Below are 19,385 nucleotides of genomic sequence, written 5' to 3'. Positions count from 1 at the left end.
ATCAAATCAGTCAGTCCTAGGGGAAATCAACCCCGACTGTTCCCTGGAAGGTCAGATGCTGAAGCTGAAACTCAAATACTTTGGCCACCAAATGAGAAGGGAGCATTCACTGGAGAAGATCCTGATGCTGGGAAAGACAGAAGGCAAATGGAGAAGGGGATGGCAAAAGATGAGGTGGCTGGACAGCGTTACTGATGTAACAAACACGAATTTAAGCAGACTTCGGAGGATGGTGGAGGACAGGAGGGCCTGGCGTGACTTTGTCCATGGGGTCACAAAGAGTCAGGACTCAACTGTGCAACTGAACAACAACAAACAAAGGCTGGACATGTATGAGTGATCTGGATAATACCAGAGACCTGTGGATCCCAATAGCCATTCCAATAGCTGCCAGAGAACTTATTTGGCTGTGATATGAGGGCAGCTCAGCCAATTACATACAATATCTCTTAATGCTTTAGACAAAGTCAAGCAAGAGTTGTCAGAGGGTTTGGCGTCTTCAGTATAAATCATAAAGCAACTAGGATCCACTGGAAACGCAGACTGTAGACTAGCCAAAGAAGAGACAGTGTACTATTCTACAATTAATTTCTAAAATTATCAGCAACTGTATATTTCTCTTTGAGTATATGGAGAAGACAGTCCCTGGCCTTGGAAGAGTTTGGGATAAGATTTTGGTTTTCTACACTGTCTGGCAACTTTTCCTCCCTATTCACTCAATACCGAGTCATTACCTCCTCATTTCTCCAGGTACCAAACATATATGTGTAAGAGCCAGGGAAACCCGCAAATTTTCCTTTGAAGAAGGCCACATAGAAACATGAAGAGTAGTAGTTGACAAACTGAAATAGGAACATCTTCATGGTCAGTCTGTTTTCATACTCAAGGTGTGTTCTTGGAATTTCTGCAAGATCAACAAAATAAAAGAGGGCTTTAATTCTCTTTCCATCATGCACTGCATCCAAATACTGGTTTCTCTAGACAAGGCTGACAAATCAGAAATAGGCTTCAGTATTGTGAAACTATTGGGACTGGGCAAGACTGTACCTTTTTCAAACCTAAGGACAGTGAATCAGGTTTCTGTTACCAGAGGGAACTAATTACAGAACAGGGAATCAAGTCCATACTGAGAGCTGGACATGACCACCAGTGAAAAACTTATACTGGCAATCATAGAATTATCCCTTTAGAGTAAGCTACACGCCCAATGATTTTTTAGCAGTCATTATGTAAAACAAAGATGGCAAGATTTCCATTTGATATTTGACAATTTTAATTATGGATCCTTTTCTCTGTTCTGTAATATTTTTAGAAGTATCCCTGATTGCTTTTATTTGCTGTAAGGTGATTCGTCCATTTTTTCATTTACTCATTTACAATATTTCTATTCCACATCTCTTCCAAAGGACCCAGCATCTGAAAAATAAAATCACTCTTTTGTTTACTGTATAGCAAATACAGACAGACTTTATTGTCTAGTCTTAGAGCCAGTGCAAACTTTATTAGTTGTTAGAATAGAGCTGTGGTGAACACTCACATAAGTGGACTACTCATGTGAACAATTTGGCATCCACGGAGGACACATACAGAATGTTTCTCTCTTTGCATCACACACTGCATCTCCTCTAATTCTCAGAAGCTAAGCAGGATCAGAAGTGAACTGCCATCAGTCTACAGCTTGGTAAGCCTGCTGAAATAATGCTTGTAGTGTTCTTACTCATAAGATCACAGAACTGGCATGCTCCTGTTGAAACTCCTATAAGCCCAACCACACAAACAAACATTTTCCAGGAACACTGGTGGTAGAAAGTGCTGTCAAGTTGCAGCCAATCTTGCAGGGCTTTCAAGGCAAGAGACGAACCGAGGTGATTTACCCTTGCCTGCTCTGTGCGCAACCTGAGACTTCCTTGGTAGTCTCCCATTCAGGTACTAAGCAGGTGGAAAATTAAAACAGTCCAAAAGCCAGTGCAGCTTGCCCACCACAAAGGCAGAAATGTATCTCTGTCAGTTTTATTTTCATGTGAGATACTTACCCATATCTGTGATCCAGATGGCTATCCTCTCATACAAGAAATTCAAGATCATGATGATAACAAAATTCAAGAATGATGCAGTGACTGATGTTGCCAGCTGTGGTGTCAGTAAACGGCGAATAGGAGTTGGTGTTTGTGCATCCTCCATTAAACTGGCAAAAGCAGCATAAACTGCAAGGCGGTATACTATCACAGCTATCATACTTGCTATGATCAATGAGATCTGAAGGAAACCATACAGATTAAAAACACTGTTATATTACCAAGAATGCAAGCAAACACTAGTATTTCATAGGAACAGACTTTAAAATGTGCAGTGGTCTTAAGAACCAATCTACACACTGTGATAAGACTTCAAGCAGGGATAGCATGTTTTAATGCTTCCCTATACACATGACTATTTCCCCCCCTGAAAATAAGAAGCTATCATTTCAGGACAAGAGCTAGAAGAATACCTTCTTCCCTGAATATCTAGTTTTCTAAATGGAAGAAGCTTTCTTTAAATAAAGGGAAGCATTTAACCATGAAATTCTTCACTTTTAGTCTGAAATACTATGGATTACTCTGCATACATACATTGCCCTACATATACCATGCAGATTCATGCAAAGCACACAAGTAGCTTGTGATTCCAAAATCCACAGATATAAGGTTGTTAATCAATATGGTAGAAAGGTGGAACATACACTTTCTTCCTTCTTATTTACTATAGTATTCTGAATTTTTTTAACTTGACATGTCTGGGCATCTTTGAAAATACCACACAGTGCTTTTGATCGATGAATTCACTTGGGTTCATAGGATAAAATCCACAACTCACATTCTCCAGTGTGGCAGTGATCTATAGTTAAGTGACAAGTGGTTACAGCCATACATAGTGTAACTAGGCTTTGGGGCAAGTCAAATATTCTGGCTAGATTAAATATTTCTGTAGAATTTCTGAAGAGCTGATGGCTTCTGTTTGGAATGTGGTATATTGCCTCCCATGTTAAGATAACACACTGAGATGCTCAGATTTTATTTAGAGTCTGCAATTTGGTCTGGGCATAATGAAACATACTGTCTTATTATTAATCAATGGCAGACTAATGTCTAAAACTGCAGATTAATTGTGATGGGTAATGCACCAGCAATGCATATACTTCAAATAGTTTGATATAAATTAAAGATATTAATCTAGTCTAACCGAGCTGTGGATTGTGTGCCACTTGATTCAATGTGTACTTTGCATGAAAGAAGGGAAATGTTATTCAGAACCAGGGGTGGAATTCTAGCAGGAGCTCCTTTACATATTAGGCCACACACCCTGATGCAGCCAATCGTCCAAGAGCTTACAAGGCTCTTTTTTGTAAGCTCTTGGAGGATTGGTTATATCAGGGGTGTGTGGCCTAATATGTAAAGGAGCTCCTGCTAGAATTCCACCCCTGACTCCTCATAGCAAACAGAATAGACAGACAAGCTACAAAGCAAAACCCAAGCATAAGAGGCCATTAGTACTTGTTAAACATGTTAAGGCACTTATTCAAAAGAATGCTCACCCAGAACAACACTGTCGTTCCCGAGATGCAGAACCGTACAGCCTGGCTAGTTAGAGGCAAATAAGGCTCCATCTCCTGAAACAGTCAAGCAAGCACAGCACAGTTGACCACACACACTCATATTCTTACACTGAGAAATGCAGAAAACCTTTAACCACTGTGAGAAAGCAAACACAACCCAAGAAAATCTATGTCCCCAAAGAATGCATACAGCACATTTCTTCTTATGGTGAAACACAGGCACGGAGGAGCCAGTGATCAATGCATATGAATGGGAAAGCCAGTCATCTTAAGCCTTTGCTCATTAGATGGCCAAAAAGCAATTTTGTTTCCTTCGCTGGTGATAGTTGTGGGATCTTGCAAAAAAAAAAGGGGGGGGACTTGCAGTTGTATGCAGGGTCCATTTCAACATCCAACATGTATCAGCGCAAACTGTTTTACAATAAAAAATATGCATGCTTAGACTAATTGTTCCTCTACAACATTAAAAAAGTGTTTTAATAAATGAAAAAGAATCCATTGTCCTTCATGCTCTCATGCCTGTTTTACTTTCACCCTTGAAGAAATGGCCGGTTTCATTAGTCGCCACTCCAAGCTCCACTGATTGGGTTTCCCAGTCTTACCCAAAATAATATTCCAAAGTACAACAAACTCAGTTTCCCATAGTCATTTATGGTCTTCCTCTTAAATACTTCTAATTCCTAAAATTACAGACCAGAGAGTATAAAAATTTAAGAAAAGAATTGATTGTCCTTTAATCATCAGATATCAGAGCTATATTTCATATCGTCTTATTACCAGATCCACAATCTGATTAAATCAGAATTCTTGGCTGGATGATGATGCAGGCAGTATCCTTGAAATCAGTGAGATGAAGGGTAAATTCACATGACTTGGAAACTTCATGCCAAAGTGATAAAATCCTGCAATTTCTTGGTTGTTTTTAATGATGTGATCCCAAGTGACTTGCAGTACAATCCTATATTTAACTTTTCTATGTCCATTGAATTCTGTTTAGGATTGTACTGCAAGTCAATGGATTTAGAAGTGTTAAGATGACTTTTAAGATGACACGACAAATACAGCTACAGAAAATAACCGCAGAGAGGTAGCACTGCTAGCCTGTTGCAGCAGAAATAAACAGGAGTCTTATAGCAACTTATATATTTTTATTCTCGTATCGGCTTTCATGAACTTCCTCAGAAGTCCACTTCCTCAGAATTTGAGTCTTCAAAGTGCTACAAGACTCCTGTTTATTTTAAAGATGGAAAAGCCATATTTTCACAGGAAAATATCCAATATGTTTGTCTATATAAACACCTTAAATTAGTGATTCTCAATCTGTGGGAGAAGATTCGAAAGTATATTGTGACTCTTGCCAATGAATTGTGATGCTGGAAAGAATAGGAAGAACTCAGTGATCTGGGAAAGGAGGTTTGATGGCAAATTGGGTTAGCCTCTGAATAATGTGTAGTTCAGTAGTGCCAATATAAATATTAAATATGAAACAAAATTATAATTTTTTCAGGGCTAACTGATGTGAAATTGCTGTAGTTTATGTTGGAAAAGGAAAGAGTAGTGCAGAGTTAGTTTGCAACTGTAGCCCAAGAAGTACAGTAAGTACAAACATGGGTCTTAAGAACCACTTCCTTAAAAACTAATAAATTTATTATAGCATGAACAGATCTCTTCATCCAGAAGAAATATATTGCTGATACTGGTCCTTGGGAGAAGAAACAGCAGAGGATTGTTGCCTTCTTCATGCCCTGCTTGTGGGCTTCATGGACACATTAGGTTGCTGTAGGAAACAGGATGCTGGAACTAACCCAGCAGGCCTCTTCTTGTTTCACCAGATACATAATGACGGTAATTTTATCTATTATGTGGAGGCACATTTATAAGAACAAGTAAGTGTGGTTATGTAAAAACTTCCTTATATATGGTTATGATGTAAATCACTTTCAGATACAGAATGCACTCCCCTGATGAATAATTAACCACAGGGAAGTTCACATGTTGGATGTTAGGGGAAGGTATTCCAACTTTAGAAACAGGTGCCTTTGGATAGGTTTGAGGGACAATAACTCTTTTTCTAGAAACATAGGGTTTTAAAAAGGGACTGCTGTAATTTTCCTACTAAAATAAGAGACCACTTTAGAAGTTATTTATAAATTGTATTTTTACCATTTTAAGGCACTTGCAATGATTATACAGAGATGGCTGAAGGGACATTCAAGCAAAGACCACATGGATTTGTTTTTCCTCCCAAATTTTGCTAACGGGCAAAGCTACAACAAAACTCATTTGTTCATGATAAGTTTGAATGCAGCTTGTTGTCCTTCTGTGCCCCCCCCCCTTCTCCTTTCCTGTGCAAGCACAGTGTGATTGAAAGCATTCTTGTCTGGGAATCATTCAATCAAACATCCATTTGCTGTGACATCGAACTACAGCCACCTGGGTAAACTGGAGTGAAAACAAACTCCAGTTTGTCCACGCAGCTGCATTTGGATGTCATGGCAAGTGGGTGTTTGACCTGAAAGCTTTCCAAACAAGAAAGCTTTCAATAGCAATCTTCATGTGAAGGTAGGACAATAGCAGTCTTCATATGAAAAGAGAGTAAGTTACACAGAACAAGCTGCATATTGTGCCAGTTGTGAACAAATGGAAGTTTAAAAAAAAATTATCTCAACATGACCAAAAACCTATTCACATAGGAAAAAAGCAGAACATAACTGTCTAGATAATCCTCTCATGAATGAGTAGCTGCAGAGAGGCTTACATGTTGGAGATTAGGAGAAACTAATCCAATTTAAAAACAGGTGCCTTTGGACAGGTTTGAAGGCCAATAGCTCTTTTTCTAGAAACACAGGGTTTGAAAAGAGGAGTGTTTAATTTTCCTACAAAAATATCCTTTTTTGATCAAGCGATGAGCTTACTGGATTGAGCGAATGCTGTTGATGTTGTTTATCTGAATTTCAGTAAAACTTTTGACAGGGTTCTCCATGATGTTAAATTGTAAATTGTAAAAATGTATGTTGTTAGCCGCCCTGAGTCCGCTTGCGGAGAGGGCGGGATAGAAATTTAAATAAATAAATAAATAAATAAATAAATAAATAAATAAATAAATAAATAAATGTTCTGAAGGGTAAACTAGAGGACAGTGAACTGGACTCTAGTATAGTTAGGTGGATAGGGAACTTGTTGGAGAACTGCACTCAAAGAGTAATTGTCAATGGCATTTCATCTGAATAAAGAAAGGTGTCCAGTGGGGTGCCACAGAGGGTTCGTTCTGGGTCTTGTACTTTAGGGGGGGGAGAATTATGGTAAGAGTGGTTCAGCAGTGGAATCAGCTACTGAGGGATGTGGTGAGCCCTTCCTCACTGGCAGACTAAGGAGCAGCTAGACAAGACAATTGTCAGGGATGCTCTAGGCTGATCCTGCATAGAGTGGGGTGTGGGGTGTTGGACTAGATGGCCCCTTCCAACTTTGTGATTCTATGACCAGGCTTGCTAACAGTCTGTGTGTCTTCATTAGTTGTGAAGCTTTTAAGGTGTTGTGAAGTCATCAAAAGACAATGCTCTGATTTTAATTTATTGAAATGAACGCATGTGGTACTCAGGGAAGTAATATATGGTAACTGACTTTTTAACCCCAGCAACTGATATGTTTCAGTCCACCACTGTTGTAATCCACCATCTCAATTTTCTAGTCTGGGCAGGAAAATCCAGATGAATGATTACTATAGCACAATATCCAGTAATATGTAGATCCTGCTATGTACTCAATGAATGAAAGCAAAGTTATGAAAGGCAATGCTTAGACATGCATTTGAGAATGTCAATGCATTTATATCCTTTAACCTTGATGATCTTCATCTGTTTAATAACTATTTATTATCTTTAATACAAAAGATATCCATCCTTTTTTCCTGAGTATCACCCAAAATATCAGTTGGAAATTATCAGCAATACAGTATGTCACAGCAGTGAGTACACTCCCTCACATTTTGTAAATATTTAAGTATATCTTTTCATGTGACAACACTGAAGAAATGATACTTGGCTACAATGTAAAGTAGTGAGTCTACAGCTTGTATAACAGTGTAAATGTGCTGTCCCCTCAAAATTACGCAACACACAGCCATTAATGTCCAAACTGCTGGCAACAAAAGTGAGTACACCCCTAAGTGATAATGTCCAAATGGGGCCCAGGAAGCCGTTTTCCCGCCCTGGTGTCATGTGACTCATTAGTGGTACAAGGTATCAGGTGTAAAGGGGGGGGCAGGTTATCGCTCTCACTCCCTCATACTGGTCACTGGAAGTTCCACATGGCACCTCATGGCAATGAACTCTCTGAGGATCTGAAAAAACAAATTCTTTCTCTACATAAAGATGACCTTGGTAACAAGAAGATTGCCAAGACCCTGAAACTGGGCTGCAGCATGGTGGCCAAGACCATACAGCGGTTTAACAGGACAGGTTCCACTCAGAACAGGCCTCGCCAAGGTCGACCAAAGAAGTTGAGTGCCTGTGCTCAGCGTCATATCCAGAGGTTGGCTTTGGGAAATAAACATATGAGTGCTGCCAGAATTGCTACAGAGGTTGAAGGGGTGGAGGGGGTCAGCCTGTCAGTGCTCAGACCATACGCCGCATGCTGCATCAAATTGGTCTGCAGGGCTGTCGTCCCAGAAGGAAGCCTCTTCTAAAGATGATGCATAAGAAAGCCTGCAAACAGTTTGCTGCAGACAAGCAGACTAAAGACATGTATTTTTGGAACCATGTCCTGTGGTCCAATGAGACCAAGATAAACTTATTTGGTTCAGATGGTGTCAGGCGTGTGTGGCAGCAACCAGGTGAGGAGTACAAAGAAAAGTGTGTCTTGCCTACAGTCAAGCACGGTGGTGGGAATGTCATGGTCTGGGGCTGCATGAGTGCTGCCGGCACTGGGGAGCTACAGTTCATTGAGGGAACCATGAATGCCAACATGTACTGTGACATACTGAAGCAGAGCATGATCCCCTCCCTTTGGAGACTGGAGCGCAGGGCAGTATTCCAACATGATAACGACCCCAAACACACCTCCAAAATGACCACTGCCTTGCTAAAGAAGCTGAGGGTAAAGGTGATGGACTGGCCAAGCACGTCTCCAGACCTAAACCCTATTGAGCATCTGTGGGGTATCCTGAAATGGAAGGTGGAGGTGCGCAAGGTCTCGAACATCCACCAGCTACGTGACGTTGTCATGGAGGAGTGGAAGAGGACTCCAGTGGCAACCTGTGAAGCTCTGGGGAACTCTATGCCCAAGAGGGTTAAGGCAGTGCTGGAAAATAATGGTGGCCGCACAAAATATTGACACTTTGGGCCCCATTTGGACATTATCACTTAGGGGTGTACTCACTTTTGTTGCCTGCAGTTTAGACATTAATGGCTGTGTGTAATTTTGAGGGGACAGCACATTTACACTGTTATACAAGCTGTAGACTCACTACTTTACATTGTAGCCAAATGTCATTTCTTCAGTGTTGTCACATGAAAAGATATACTTAAATATTTACAAAATGTGAGGGGGGGCGTACTCACTTCTGTGACATACTGTAACTGAAAGACATTGTTTATGGTCTTGTACTATGGCAAATAGTACTGCTTTGTGTTGCCTAGAGTTGGAAATAAGATACTTGGCATTATGGACCAGCAATCTAACCGAATGAAGATGTGCCAGCAGTCTAACCTAATGGTCTTTTTTGTTCTACTCACAGTGTTTCTGATTGACATATAAGGCTAGAAATGAACACCCTCCATAAAGAACTTCTGTGTTTCCAGTGATCTCCCAGTTGTGAAATCAAAGCATGCTAGCTTTCTTTCATTACACTATCAGTGACAGCTGTTTTTCTATCTCCTCCATGGGAAATCTGGAAGTAAATTTACATATTTATTGTAACCCAAGATTTGATCGATCAGCTGAAGTTAATACACAAAATGCAGCCATCTCTAGGACCCCTAACTCATTTTAGGTTCTTTGATAAATAGCTTTAAAATTTCCCTTGAATCAACTCCACTCCACTGATGCCAAACAATGGAAGTCTTCCAATCCCAAAGCTGTATCTGAGGTTTTCACTCATAACCACTTTCTCAATCACAACCTATTTTTCTTTTCCGTTCTCTTAGTTTGAATTTGCATATTTTTTTACTGCCAGAATTCAACACTGGGACATATGAGGAATAATAATATCATTTTCAAGTACAAAATATATTCTACTCATGAATGAGTAGCTGCAGAGATTCTTACATGTTGTAGATTAGGAAAAGGCATTCCAATTTAGAAAAAGGTGTTTTTGGACAGGTTTGAAGGCCATCAATTCTTTTTCTAGAAACATAGCTTTGGAAAAAAAGCCACTGTAAATTTCCAGTCAAAATAAGGGAGCTCCTTATTGGTGAGGAGATAATCATGTGGTGTACTGGTTAGAATGCAAAAGGCAAGAATAAGTGATAGTTGTGTGTGTTGTGGATACAGTGAAGTAGGTCTGGCAGGGCTTTCTGGTAGAACTGAGGAAGACAAAGAAGACGTGGGAGTTCCTGCTTTCAGCATATACTCTCATAGTGTTCATTAGTACTTCATCTTCCATTTACTACTGAAAGGATAAAAAATGTCAAGGTTTCATGAATGTTAGTGATCACACTTTTGAGTATATGGAAAAAATACTACTAAGCATATGTAGAATGCACTTCTCTTCATCTCTGAACATTTATCTTTTCTCCAAACTCTCAGAATTAAACCTAATAAACCTAATAAAAAACAGTACTATTTCAACTTGCCTTCAGCTGAATGTCACTGAACGTATTAAAATACTAGCACCAAAACTGTTTTAAATTGTTTTAAACTATTTAATTGTTAATATCAATTTAATTGTCAAAACTCCAATGTTTATTCATTGTTTTATTGTTTTAGTCTTGACTGTTGTGAGCTGCCCTGAGCCTGCTTCGGAGGGGAGGGCAGGAAATAATCCAATAAATAAATAAATAAATAAATATTTAATATGGTTGGAGTTCTCTCCAAGCTGCTGTTATTTACCTCCATGCTATGGAAAGCTTCAGCTGCACATTTCCACACTGTTAAAGGGACAATATATTTTTCTCCAGGCTTATTGGGAAAACCTACACAGATACCTAGCAGCCATTTTGTGATTGGGGATCCTTGTTCCAACTGCTATACTAGCTCTCTATTTTCATCAAAAATCAAAAATCAGCCTAGTAAATAATGTGCTTCCAGTACAAGGGCTCAGCACACAGAACAAAGACTCACCTTCCCCTCCACAAAAGTGATCTACTTTAGTCTCCCACCAACTTCTGCTCTTCCAGCTACAGAAGCTCACCAGGCTTCTGAGGAATGATACTAATGGTTTAATTACATTTGCTGTTCTCAATTAGTATTTGTAAGAGGGAGACAAGTAGGAGTGATCTTCATCTATGGGCTAGGGAAATGCACCTTGGTTAGGAAGCAGGTATATGGCTGAAACGCAAGTAAAAAGATGACCAAAAATGCACCACAAACATGTTAATCCCCCCCCCCCACTGCCACCCTTGGGTAACCAGTAAGAGAAGTGAATAGAGGTAATAACATTAAGGCCCTTTTCACACAGCGTGTTGAGTCCAGGTTAAACTGACCCGGTGCTGTTTCGAATATCTTTGTTCTGGATATTATCAATCAAACTGCCAATTCGAATCACTTCACAGTGAAACCATCTTTTGCTGTCCACATGATGGCACCATGCAGTTCTTTTCCCCCCTTCCACTAGGTTGAAACATTATGCAGTTATGCGCACATTGCTAAGTAGTAAAAAAAAAGAAAGGCGACCGTAAACCGGATGTCTGAGGCTCTTTTTGCTCTGGGACAGCCTTCAGACATCCGGAAGTTGGTTAATATCGCAGCAGAACTATCCAGAGGGAGATAACTACGAGGTGAAACCGGAGAACTCAAAAAACACCTCAAAGGAGCAGGTAACAAAATAATCCGGTTCTGGGAAGGATTTGGGGGAGGGGCTACTACGAGTTAATACCGGAAGGCAGATGTTGCTAAGAACATAAGAGAAGCTATGTTGGATCAGGCCAATGGCCCATCCAGTTCAACACTCTGTGTCACAGAGTGGCCAAATATATATATATACATTCACACACACACACTGTGGCTAATAGCCACTGATGGACTCTGCTCCATATTTTTATCTAACCATTTCTTGAAGCTGGCTATGCTTGTAGCCACCGCCACCTCCCGTGGCAGTGAATTCCACATGTTAATCACCCTTTGGGTGAAGAAGTACTTCCTTTTATCCATTCTAACCTGACTGCTCAGCAATTTCATTGAATGCCCACGAGTTCTTGTATTGCGAGAAAGGGAGAAAAGTACTTCTTTCTCTACCTTCTCCATCCCATGCATAATTTTGTAAATCTCTATCATGTCACCCCGCAGTCGACATTTCTCCAAGCTAAAGAGCCCCAAGCATTTAACATTTCTTCATGGAGAAATGTCAACTGCGGGGTGACATGATAGAGGCTTACAAGATTGGGAGTGTGTAGCAGGAAGGCTTGCCAGTTCAAGCACGAATGCCCCATGTGTGGTGGGTCCCACTCCTTTGACAACTGCCCCAGAGCTCGGGGACGTAAGAATGCGAAGAAGCCTGGTGGGGGTGGTGGATCCTATCCAGCTGGAAAAGGGGCCCAGCCCGATAAGGGTGGGGCCTCTTGAGCATTGGCTGTCAAGTTATCCTCGAAGGACTGACAGTTTGTATTTGTTGGATGGTTTTAAAGTTGGTTTTAGGATCCCTTTTCAGGGGCCTCAAGTCCCATTTATGTCTGGGAACCTTAAGTCAGTTAAGGGTTTAGAACAGGTTGTTAGAGACAAGACTGCCAAGGAATTGGCGGAGGGTAGGATCTTGGGTCCTTTTTTACATCCTCCAGCGGGTACTCTTAGGGTTTCGCCTTTAGGTGTGGTGCCAAAAAGGGTGCCTGGTGAATTTCGTTTGATTCACCATCTCTCCTTTCCCAGGGGAAAGTCTGTGAATGATAGGATTCCTGAGCACTTATGCTCGGTTAGGTATACTAGCTTCGACCAGGCTGTTGCTGTGGTGAGACGCTGCAGAGTGGGCGCAGAGTTGGCAAAATGCGATATTAAATCTGCATTTCGCCTTCTACCAGTGCATCCCGATGATTTTGAGCTTTTGGGGTTTTCTTTGAGGGCCAATTTTACATGGATAGAGCATTGCCAATGGGCTGCTCTGTATCATGTTCTGCTTTCAAGTGCTTCAGCACATTTTTGGAATGGGCTGTGCGGGACTCAGCCAACATGTTTGTATTGAATGGCGGGGGCGCCGGGGCCTTCAGTGGCCGGGCCTGCTGCCTTTGTTATTTCAAGATAGTGTGGGTCCTCCTCCTTAGGTTTTAATAGTTCACCTGGGAGGCAATGATCTGGGGCTTTTAAAGGGCAAGGCCTTAGTTTGGCAGGCCAGCGATGGTTTTCAACACATTAGGGAGCGATGGCCTGGGACCACCATAATTTGGTCAGCCATGCTGCCCTGCCTTGTGTGGTGCTGTGCTTGGAACCCTGCAGCTATTGAGAGGGCCCGGTATAAGGCTAATAAGGAGTTTAAGAAGGTGTTGGAAGAGGGGTTGGGCCACTATCTGCCCCATCCGGACATTTCATCGAAATTTCCTGACCTCTACAGAGGGGATGAGGTGCATCTCTCAGAAAAGGGTAATATGCTTTTTCTGAGAGATTTGTGGCAAGGGTTGCAGGTGGCTTTGGGCCTCCCGGTGGGCGCTAAGCCCTAAGTAGAGGCTTGGCCTTAGTAGTGGCAGGTTTTTGGGGTTTAGGGCACTATGCGACTAGGAGAGGACTGTGAAGCATCCCCCTTTTGGGGAATTAGGGGTCTGGCATGATCAACCTTGGGGTTTGGTGACCTGGGGTGTGGAGAATGCAGACCGTCCTGGAGGCTCAGCTAGAGGGTGCCTTTCCATTGAGATGTGCATCTGGATTTGGGCCCTCTGGTGCGTGCCTCCCTGCTGGGCCTGCCTGGCGGGAGCTGAGTCACACAGCTCCGGCTGGGGGGCTGGGTTTCTCGCCCACTAATGGCAGGGGAGCGGTCGTGGTGACCCCTAGCCCTGGCCAGGCCGCTGGTTGGGTGCCCTTGCCATTTATTATGATGTTTAATAAAGTGGCCCAAGTTTATACCAATGCATTGTATCTGACTCTTTATTCCGATCTCAGGGGGCCAACTATTTTTCAGATATTGGTTTCTCTTCTAAAATGATGTATGGTGGCCACTTCAGAGAGCCTGGTTAATTTGAAATTGATGCTATAGCTCTCGTCAGATTCCAATTTGCATCAATCACACCTTGATTTTCACTATTTGCATGGCTGCATTTTTCTGTGGTTTGGGCAAAACAACCCATTTCTGCCATGTCCTCAGGTCATAACTCTATTCTATATCAGGTTTTAGGGACCAGCCTGGTACAGTTCTTAATTTGGGTAACTAGAATCTTCTAGTATGTAGGTCACATTTTTTTCAAATTACCTGAGTTACTGGATTCTTTCTCTTTTGAGTACATTTTGCTTCATACTCTGGCCTCAGCTGGAGCTGCTGCTGTTCCTCCTCAAAATCAACTAAGTCCCACTCATATTCAAGCCGAGCTTGTCGCCGCTTCCAGAATTCCAAGAACAGTGTAACTGCAATGAGAAAGTAATCAAGAACTAACCTGCCCAAGACATCTTCATTGAAAATTAAGTATATGTCTCTCTGTGATCAGCTAGATCAGGGGTGGCCAGCAGTAGCTCTCCAGATGTTTTTTGCCTACGACTCCTATCAGCCCCAGCCAGCATGGCCAATGGCTGAGGCTGATGGGAGTTGTAGGCAAAAAACATCTGGAGAGCTACCGTTGGCCACCCCTGAGCTAGATGCTTATATACAAAATACTATTACTGCTTAGACTTCCCTTGGAGAAATGGTTTCATTTATTTATGTTCAACCAAGGAGTTTCTCTGAAATGTTGGGATCTACTGCGAAATTAGTCATATTCATTATTTTTCACTTGTACTGGATGTATGTGCATATTTTACGTACTGTTAGTTGCACTGCATCTTAGGATTTGGTATATTTAAGAATGGGCAAACACTGATTCTTTATGTAGACATATATCTGATTCAAGTTGTAATGCAGCATGGGATTTTGCAAAGCATTTACTAGGGATAGGCACAAACTGAAAAAAAAAAACCTGTGGTTCAAGCATGAACAAGGCTGGTTTCTGGTTTGTTTTGAACTGGTTTGATCCTTGGTGGCTTGTTCATTTTTCCAGACAGCCTGGCACCAATCCAATCAATTTCTAGGCAACACTGGGGATGAACTTCTGGAAGCCCTAGAAATATCCATAAGCAGTTGTACATAGCTTGATTGTCAGCCCTAGGAGCCAATCATGGAGCTCCCATTATGCTCTTTGGGAGTAGACACCCTGACTCAGCTGCTTTCACTATGCAGCATGAAGAGAGAAGAGTTAGTTGTCATGAGAGAACTGAGGCTGAGCTTTCCTGGGGCACCTACTTTGGAGGACTTTAACTTGGACATTCAAAGTTCACTTTTTGCCAAACTTGGAGAGTGAGTGGAGGAGAGCCTGCTGAAGACTCCTGGTGAGTTTAGTATCCCTAAATCATGACAGGGCTGTTCTACACCTCCTGAACCAAACAAACTATGAACCAGTTTGGGAAATAAAATGAACCATGAACCAACACAACCCATCATTTTCGCAGTTCATGCCCATCTCTAGAATTTACTATTGATGACATAATACTATGGTGAAAAAGTTCATGATTATATGGAGTAATACTACTCAGCTAAAACTGCTCAACTGTACTGTTATTTAAGTAACACTAACAAATATACTTACCCCAGATGCCCATAAAAATTGCAAAAAACAGGGTTGCCACATTATCAAACAAATGGGAATACTGTAACAGAAACACAAGTAAATTTTTGCATGAAACAGCACCAGAAAACTGTACTTTTATTTAGTTACAAACACTGCAGGAATGGCTACTGACCTGTGAAGATTCACAAGTGGAGTTCAGCCTCCAGTAATCACATTTTTTATCACATAGTGGACACATGATAATATCTCCTCCTATATTAGTATCACAGATTTCTTGGCTGAGGAAGACAAATATGTCTAATTTAATTAAGCAAGAACACAAATAAATGCTGGATTTTTTGCAAATACTGATATTTGACTTTATGCAGGAGACAAAATTGTTAGTTCACAAATCCTTATTTTCCATGCACAATTATAGGTCATGTTGTACCCACATAATTGTGCATAATTCTGCATTAGAGTCATAAATTGTATCATCTCTCTATATATCTAAAAAAGGCAAGCCATGTTGCCAAGGACTCACCTCACCCTTCATTGGTTGAGCTGCGTGTTGCTTAATCTCAATGGAGAGCAACTCCACCTTTCAGTCCCAGGACAGATGAGGTCCCTGGGAAAGCTGCCTTCACTGACCACTCACTTTTCCCTCAGTGGCTGTTGCTAGGCAACCATAGTTTTCTAAGCTTGGTTCTGTCAGTAAAAGGCAGGGGAAGGAGGCCCTTTCCAGGCCTATTTTGGCCTTTGAGGGATAACTCATTGGGCCCAGTCCTTGCCAGTTCCAGGTTGGTGGGAAATTCCTGAAGATGTTGTGGTGGAGCCTAAGGAAGCCAGAGCTTGGGAAAGGGAGAGGTCTCAGCTAAATATAATCCCTTCAAAGCATCTGTTGTCTTGAGTTCAGTTGTGATACCAGGAGATTTTCAGGCTCCACCTGGAGGCTGGCAACCCTAGACCAGGCAGCACCCCCTAGGTGACTTGATGCCAACTGACTAGCATGACTTAACTAGGCCTGGCTGCTGGCTACTGTTCAACAGCAGCCCCCTTATAATAGGTTCTTGCTGAGAAAGATGACTGTGTTATTTTGGACGACTCACATACTTTCAACCTAACCTACCTCACAGGGTAGATCAAAAGGGGGAGAGAATGATGTAAGCTGCTTTGGTCTCCACTGTGGAGAAATACTATCCTTTTCCTAGGTAGAGGCTGCTGGGAGGGGGGAGGAGATGGAAAGCTGAAGTCAGATCACTTCCCCTACAGAAAGCTTCCACCTTGAGGCAAATACTCTATACCATAATACAACCATGCCAGGCCCCAAAACCCCCAAAACAAAAAAAACCCCACCAGATCACACAAGCACACACAGATGCTGAATGCTGCAAGGCTGAATACGACATGAAAAGGCAGCAACAATGTGCTGCAGATAAAAGGAATGCTGAGCTTCAGCATCTGTGTGATCATCATCATGCCATGATGCCACAGCAAATTTACACTGAGTGCCTAAAGCAGGGGCACTCTCCCAGACCAGACCATCTTTCTAGAACCCACTGTATTTATTTTCACAATGTGCCTTATTCCATTTTTGTGTGTGTGTGCACGTGTGTATAAAATAGTTTGTATTAGTATAATATATTCTATCAATAACATTAGGCTATGATTATACATAGTGAACAAAAACATAGTAAAAGGAATACACAAGAAAAGGAATAGATAGCTTCCATCAGCCACTTCATCATAAATTCACTTTGGTGAAGGTCTATGAAGTTAGTTACACACCTACTCATATTTTCATTCATTGTGAATGCACCATATAGAAAACAGACAAAGCCAACTACAGCTGCAAAGAACAGCATCTCAGTGTAGAATCCCAGCCAGGCAAAATAGATTCCAATCCTCTCTCCATAATACTTCCTGTAGGCAAGTAATGCATTAAAAAAAGAAAACAATAATTAGCAACTTTTTTTAAAAGGCAGATCTGCAAGAGATTAACTGCAAAGTAAAGAACAGGACTGAGTTTGAACGCAATGTTATTGGTGTGTGTGTGCGTGTTTTAAAAAAAACCCTCCTAAACCCAGTTTGAAAATGTGCATTTGACATGCTGACTGGATCAAATACTTGAAATTTAATTATTAGAGAGCCAGAGTGGTGGATTCTACTCTGGAGAACCCGGATCAATCCTCACTCTTCCACATGAAACCAGCTGGGTGAACTTGGGCCAGTCACAGTTCTCTGAGCTCTCTCAATCCCTAGAAAAAAGAGTCTAGCTCACTACTAGCACTTTCTCACCACTTTTCCTGTGGTCGGGGACAAAGGTGTAAGCCAAAATGCCCTCAAAAAGAGGTTGGGGAATTGTCAGGTGGGCACCTGGCTTAATCAGGATCTTTTACCTGTGTATACAGGATTCCACGTCCAGAAATTAATGCTTAAAAATATTAGGGACTCTAATTAAGTAAAACAATTAAAATTTATTCCAGAAAAATATAGGCTTCCATACAAGATAAAATACTCATAAAATCATACATACAGTCCTAAGAAAAATAGAGAGAGAGATAGGGAAACACATGGGTAGACGAACAGGGTGATATTTATTGATCATAGTCTTCAAGGAAGGCTCCAATGACGATGAGCGAGGAAGTGGGAGAGGGGACCCGAAACTGATCAGGAATCGGGGATGGATCTAGACAGCGGAATTGGGATACTGCTAGAATCACACCTGTGGGTAGCTAGTCCACAGGTTATAAGGGCTATCTTGAGCCCTTAGGGGATGGGAGGTACGAGGGAGGAGGAAGGTGGTCAGCTGATGCTTGACCTCCCAAAAAGGGAAGGCTTCGCAGTGACCATAAGAGCTGGACTACTGCGATAGCCAATAGAAAGTTCATTGGTGGCACCTAATTGGGTGCCCATTCCTGACCAATGAACAGGCTTGGGTCCTGGATACCTGAGTGAACTTTCAGGTTGAAATGGACCAGGGTGGGGGTGCTCCAAGGGGACAGTATAGGAAAGAATGGGGGAAATCACTGAGTGGAGGTGTGCTTGAGTCTATCACACTTTTCTAAGAGGGTGACACTAGAGGGCCAAATTGTTATCTAAGGTAACACCCGGTTTACACAAAGGAACTTGGCTCTGGCTGAAGATGGTCTACCTCTTCTTCTGTCTTCTTCTTGGCACCAGTCTTTGTCTTGAGTTCCGCTGGACAAAGACAGTGGCGGTTGGGCAATTAGCCATGCCTGGGGTGGGTCGATTGCCTACAATCACAGGTGACATCTGGCGAGTACGTGAGCTGTTCGCTTCACTGGAATGGAGTCTGGCCTGGTAGGAAGATGGCTGTGTGTGGTGTTAGCCCTCCACAGTGGATTCCATGGTCAGTGCTTCAAAACCGTTCGCCTAGATAGCTCCTGGCGGCACAGTCTCCTCCGCTCCATGGCCGAGATGGACATCATACAGAATGGCGGAAAGCCCTCTGTTCTCCTGGTGGGCACTCTTGTACCGGTCTTGAGTGCCTTCATAGCGTTATGGCTGCTAGTACTGCATAAGTCCCTTTCACCCCTGGATAGGTTCACTCACACTCTCTGGCCAGACGTGTATGAGCTACTTCTCCCGGTGCTCTGGCAACCAAGCTGGTGATTATGATGTTCTGTAAGGGGTTTTTCCTCACAAAGGGTGGCTCTTGGCAAGCAGACCTCCACGCGGTGCCCACTGGAATGCAGTGTACGTCAGGGAGCTATTCTCTCACCAATGATGTTAAACATCTACATGCACCCCCTTGCCCAGATTGCCTGAGGTTTTGGGCTGAGTTGTCATCAATATGCGGATGACACCCAGCTTTATCTGTTGATGGACAGCCACTCAGACTCTGCCCTGAGCCATCTGACCTTGGCCTTAGAAGCTGTGGTGGGATGGTTGAGGCAAAGTTG

At 42.1% G+C, this 19,385-nt stretch overlaps 1 protein-coding gene across 6 annotated transcripts in view; it reads right to left on the bottom strand.

Moving 5' to 3' along the window:
* ANO5 (anoctamin 5) overlaps nt 1–19,385 on the bottom strand; it is a 95,506-nt gene that overhangs the window by 13,085 nt on the left and 63,036 nt on the right. For 4 of the 6 annotated variants that reach the window (XM_060261479.1, XM_060261481.1, XM_060261477.1 and 1 more), the window contains 7 exons: nt 17,248–17,382; nt 15,653–15,758; nt 15,499–15,559; nt 14,136–14,287; nt 4,195–4,272; nt 2,034–2,256; nt 735–904 (listed from right to left, as the gene is read on the bottom strand). In XM_060261479.1, the coding sequence (XP_060117462.1) occupies nt 735–904; nt 2,034–2,256; nt 4,195–4,272; nt 14,136–14,287; nt 15,499–15,559; nt 15,653–15,758; nt 17,248–17,382 (925 nt within the window). Of the gene's footprint in view, nt 1–734; nt 905–2,033; nt 2,257–3,571; nt 3,647–4,194; nt 4,273–14,135; nt 14,288–15,498; nt 15,560–15,652; nt 15,759–17,247; nt 17,383–19,385 lie in introns of all 6 variants that reach the window. The other 2 variants (XM_060261478.1, XM_060261482.1) reach the window with 1 other exon arrangement.

This window comes from Heteronotia binoei, chromosome 21 (assembly GCF_032191835.1).
Source record: "Heteronotia binoei isolate CCM8104 ecotype False Entrance Well chromosome 21, APGP_CSIRO_Hbin_v1, whole genome shotgun sequence".
Classification (NCBI taxonomy): Eukaryota; Metazoa; Chordata; class Lepidosauria; order Squamata; family Gekkonidae; genus Heteronotia; species Heteronotia binoei.
The sequence above is the reverse complement of the archived record's forward strand: the minus strand, read 5'-3'. Positions and strand labels throughout refer to the sequence as shown.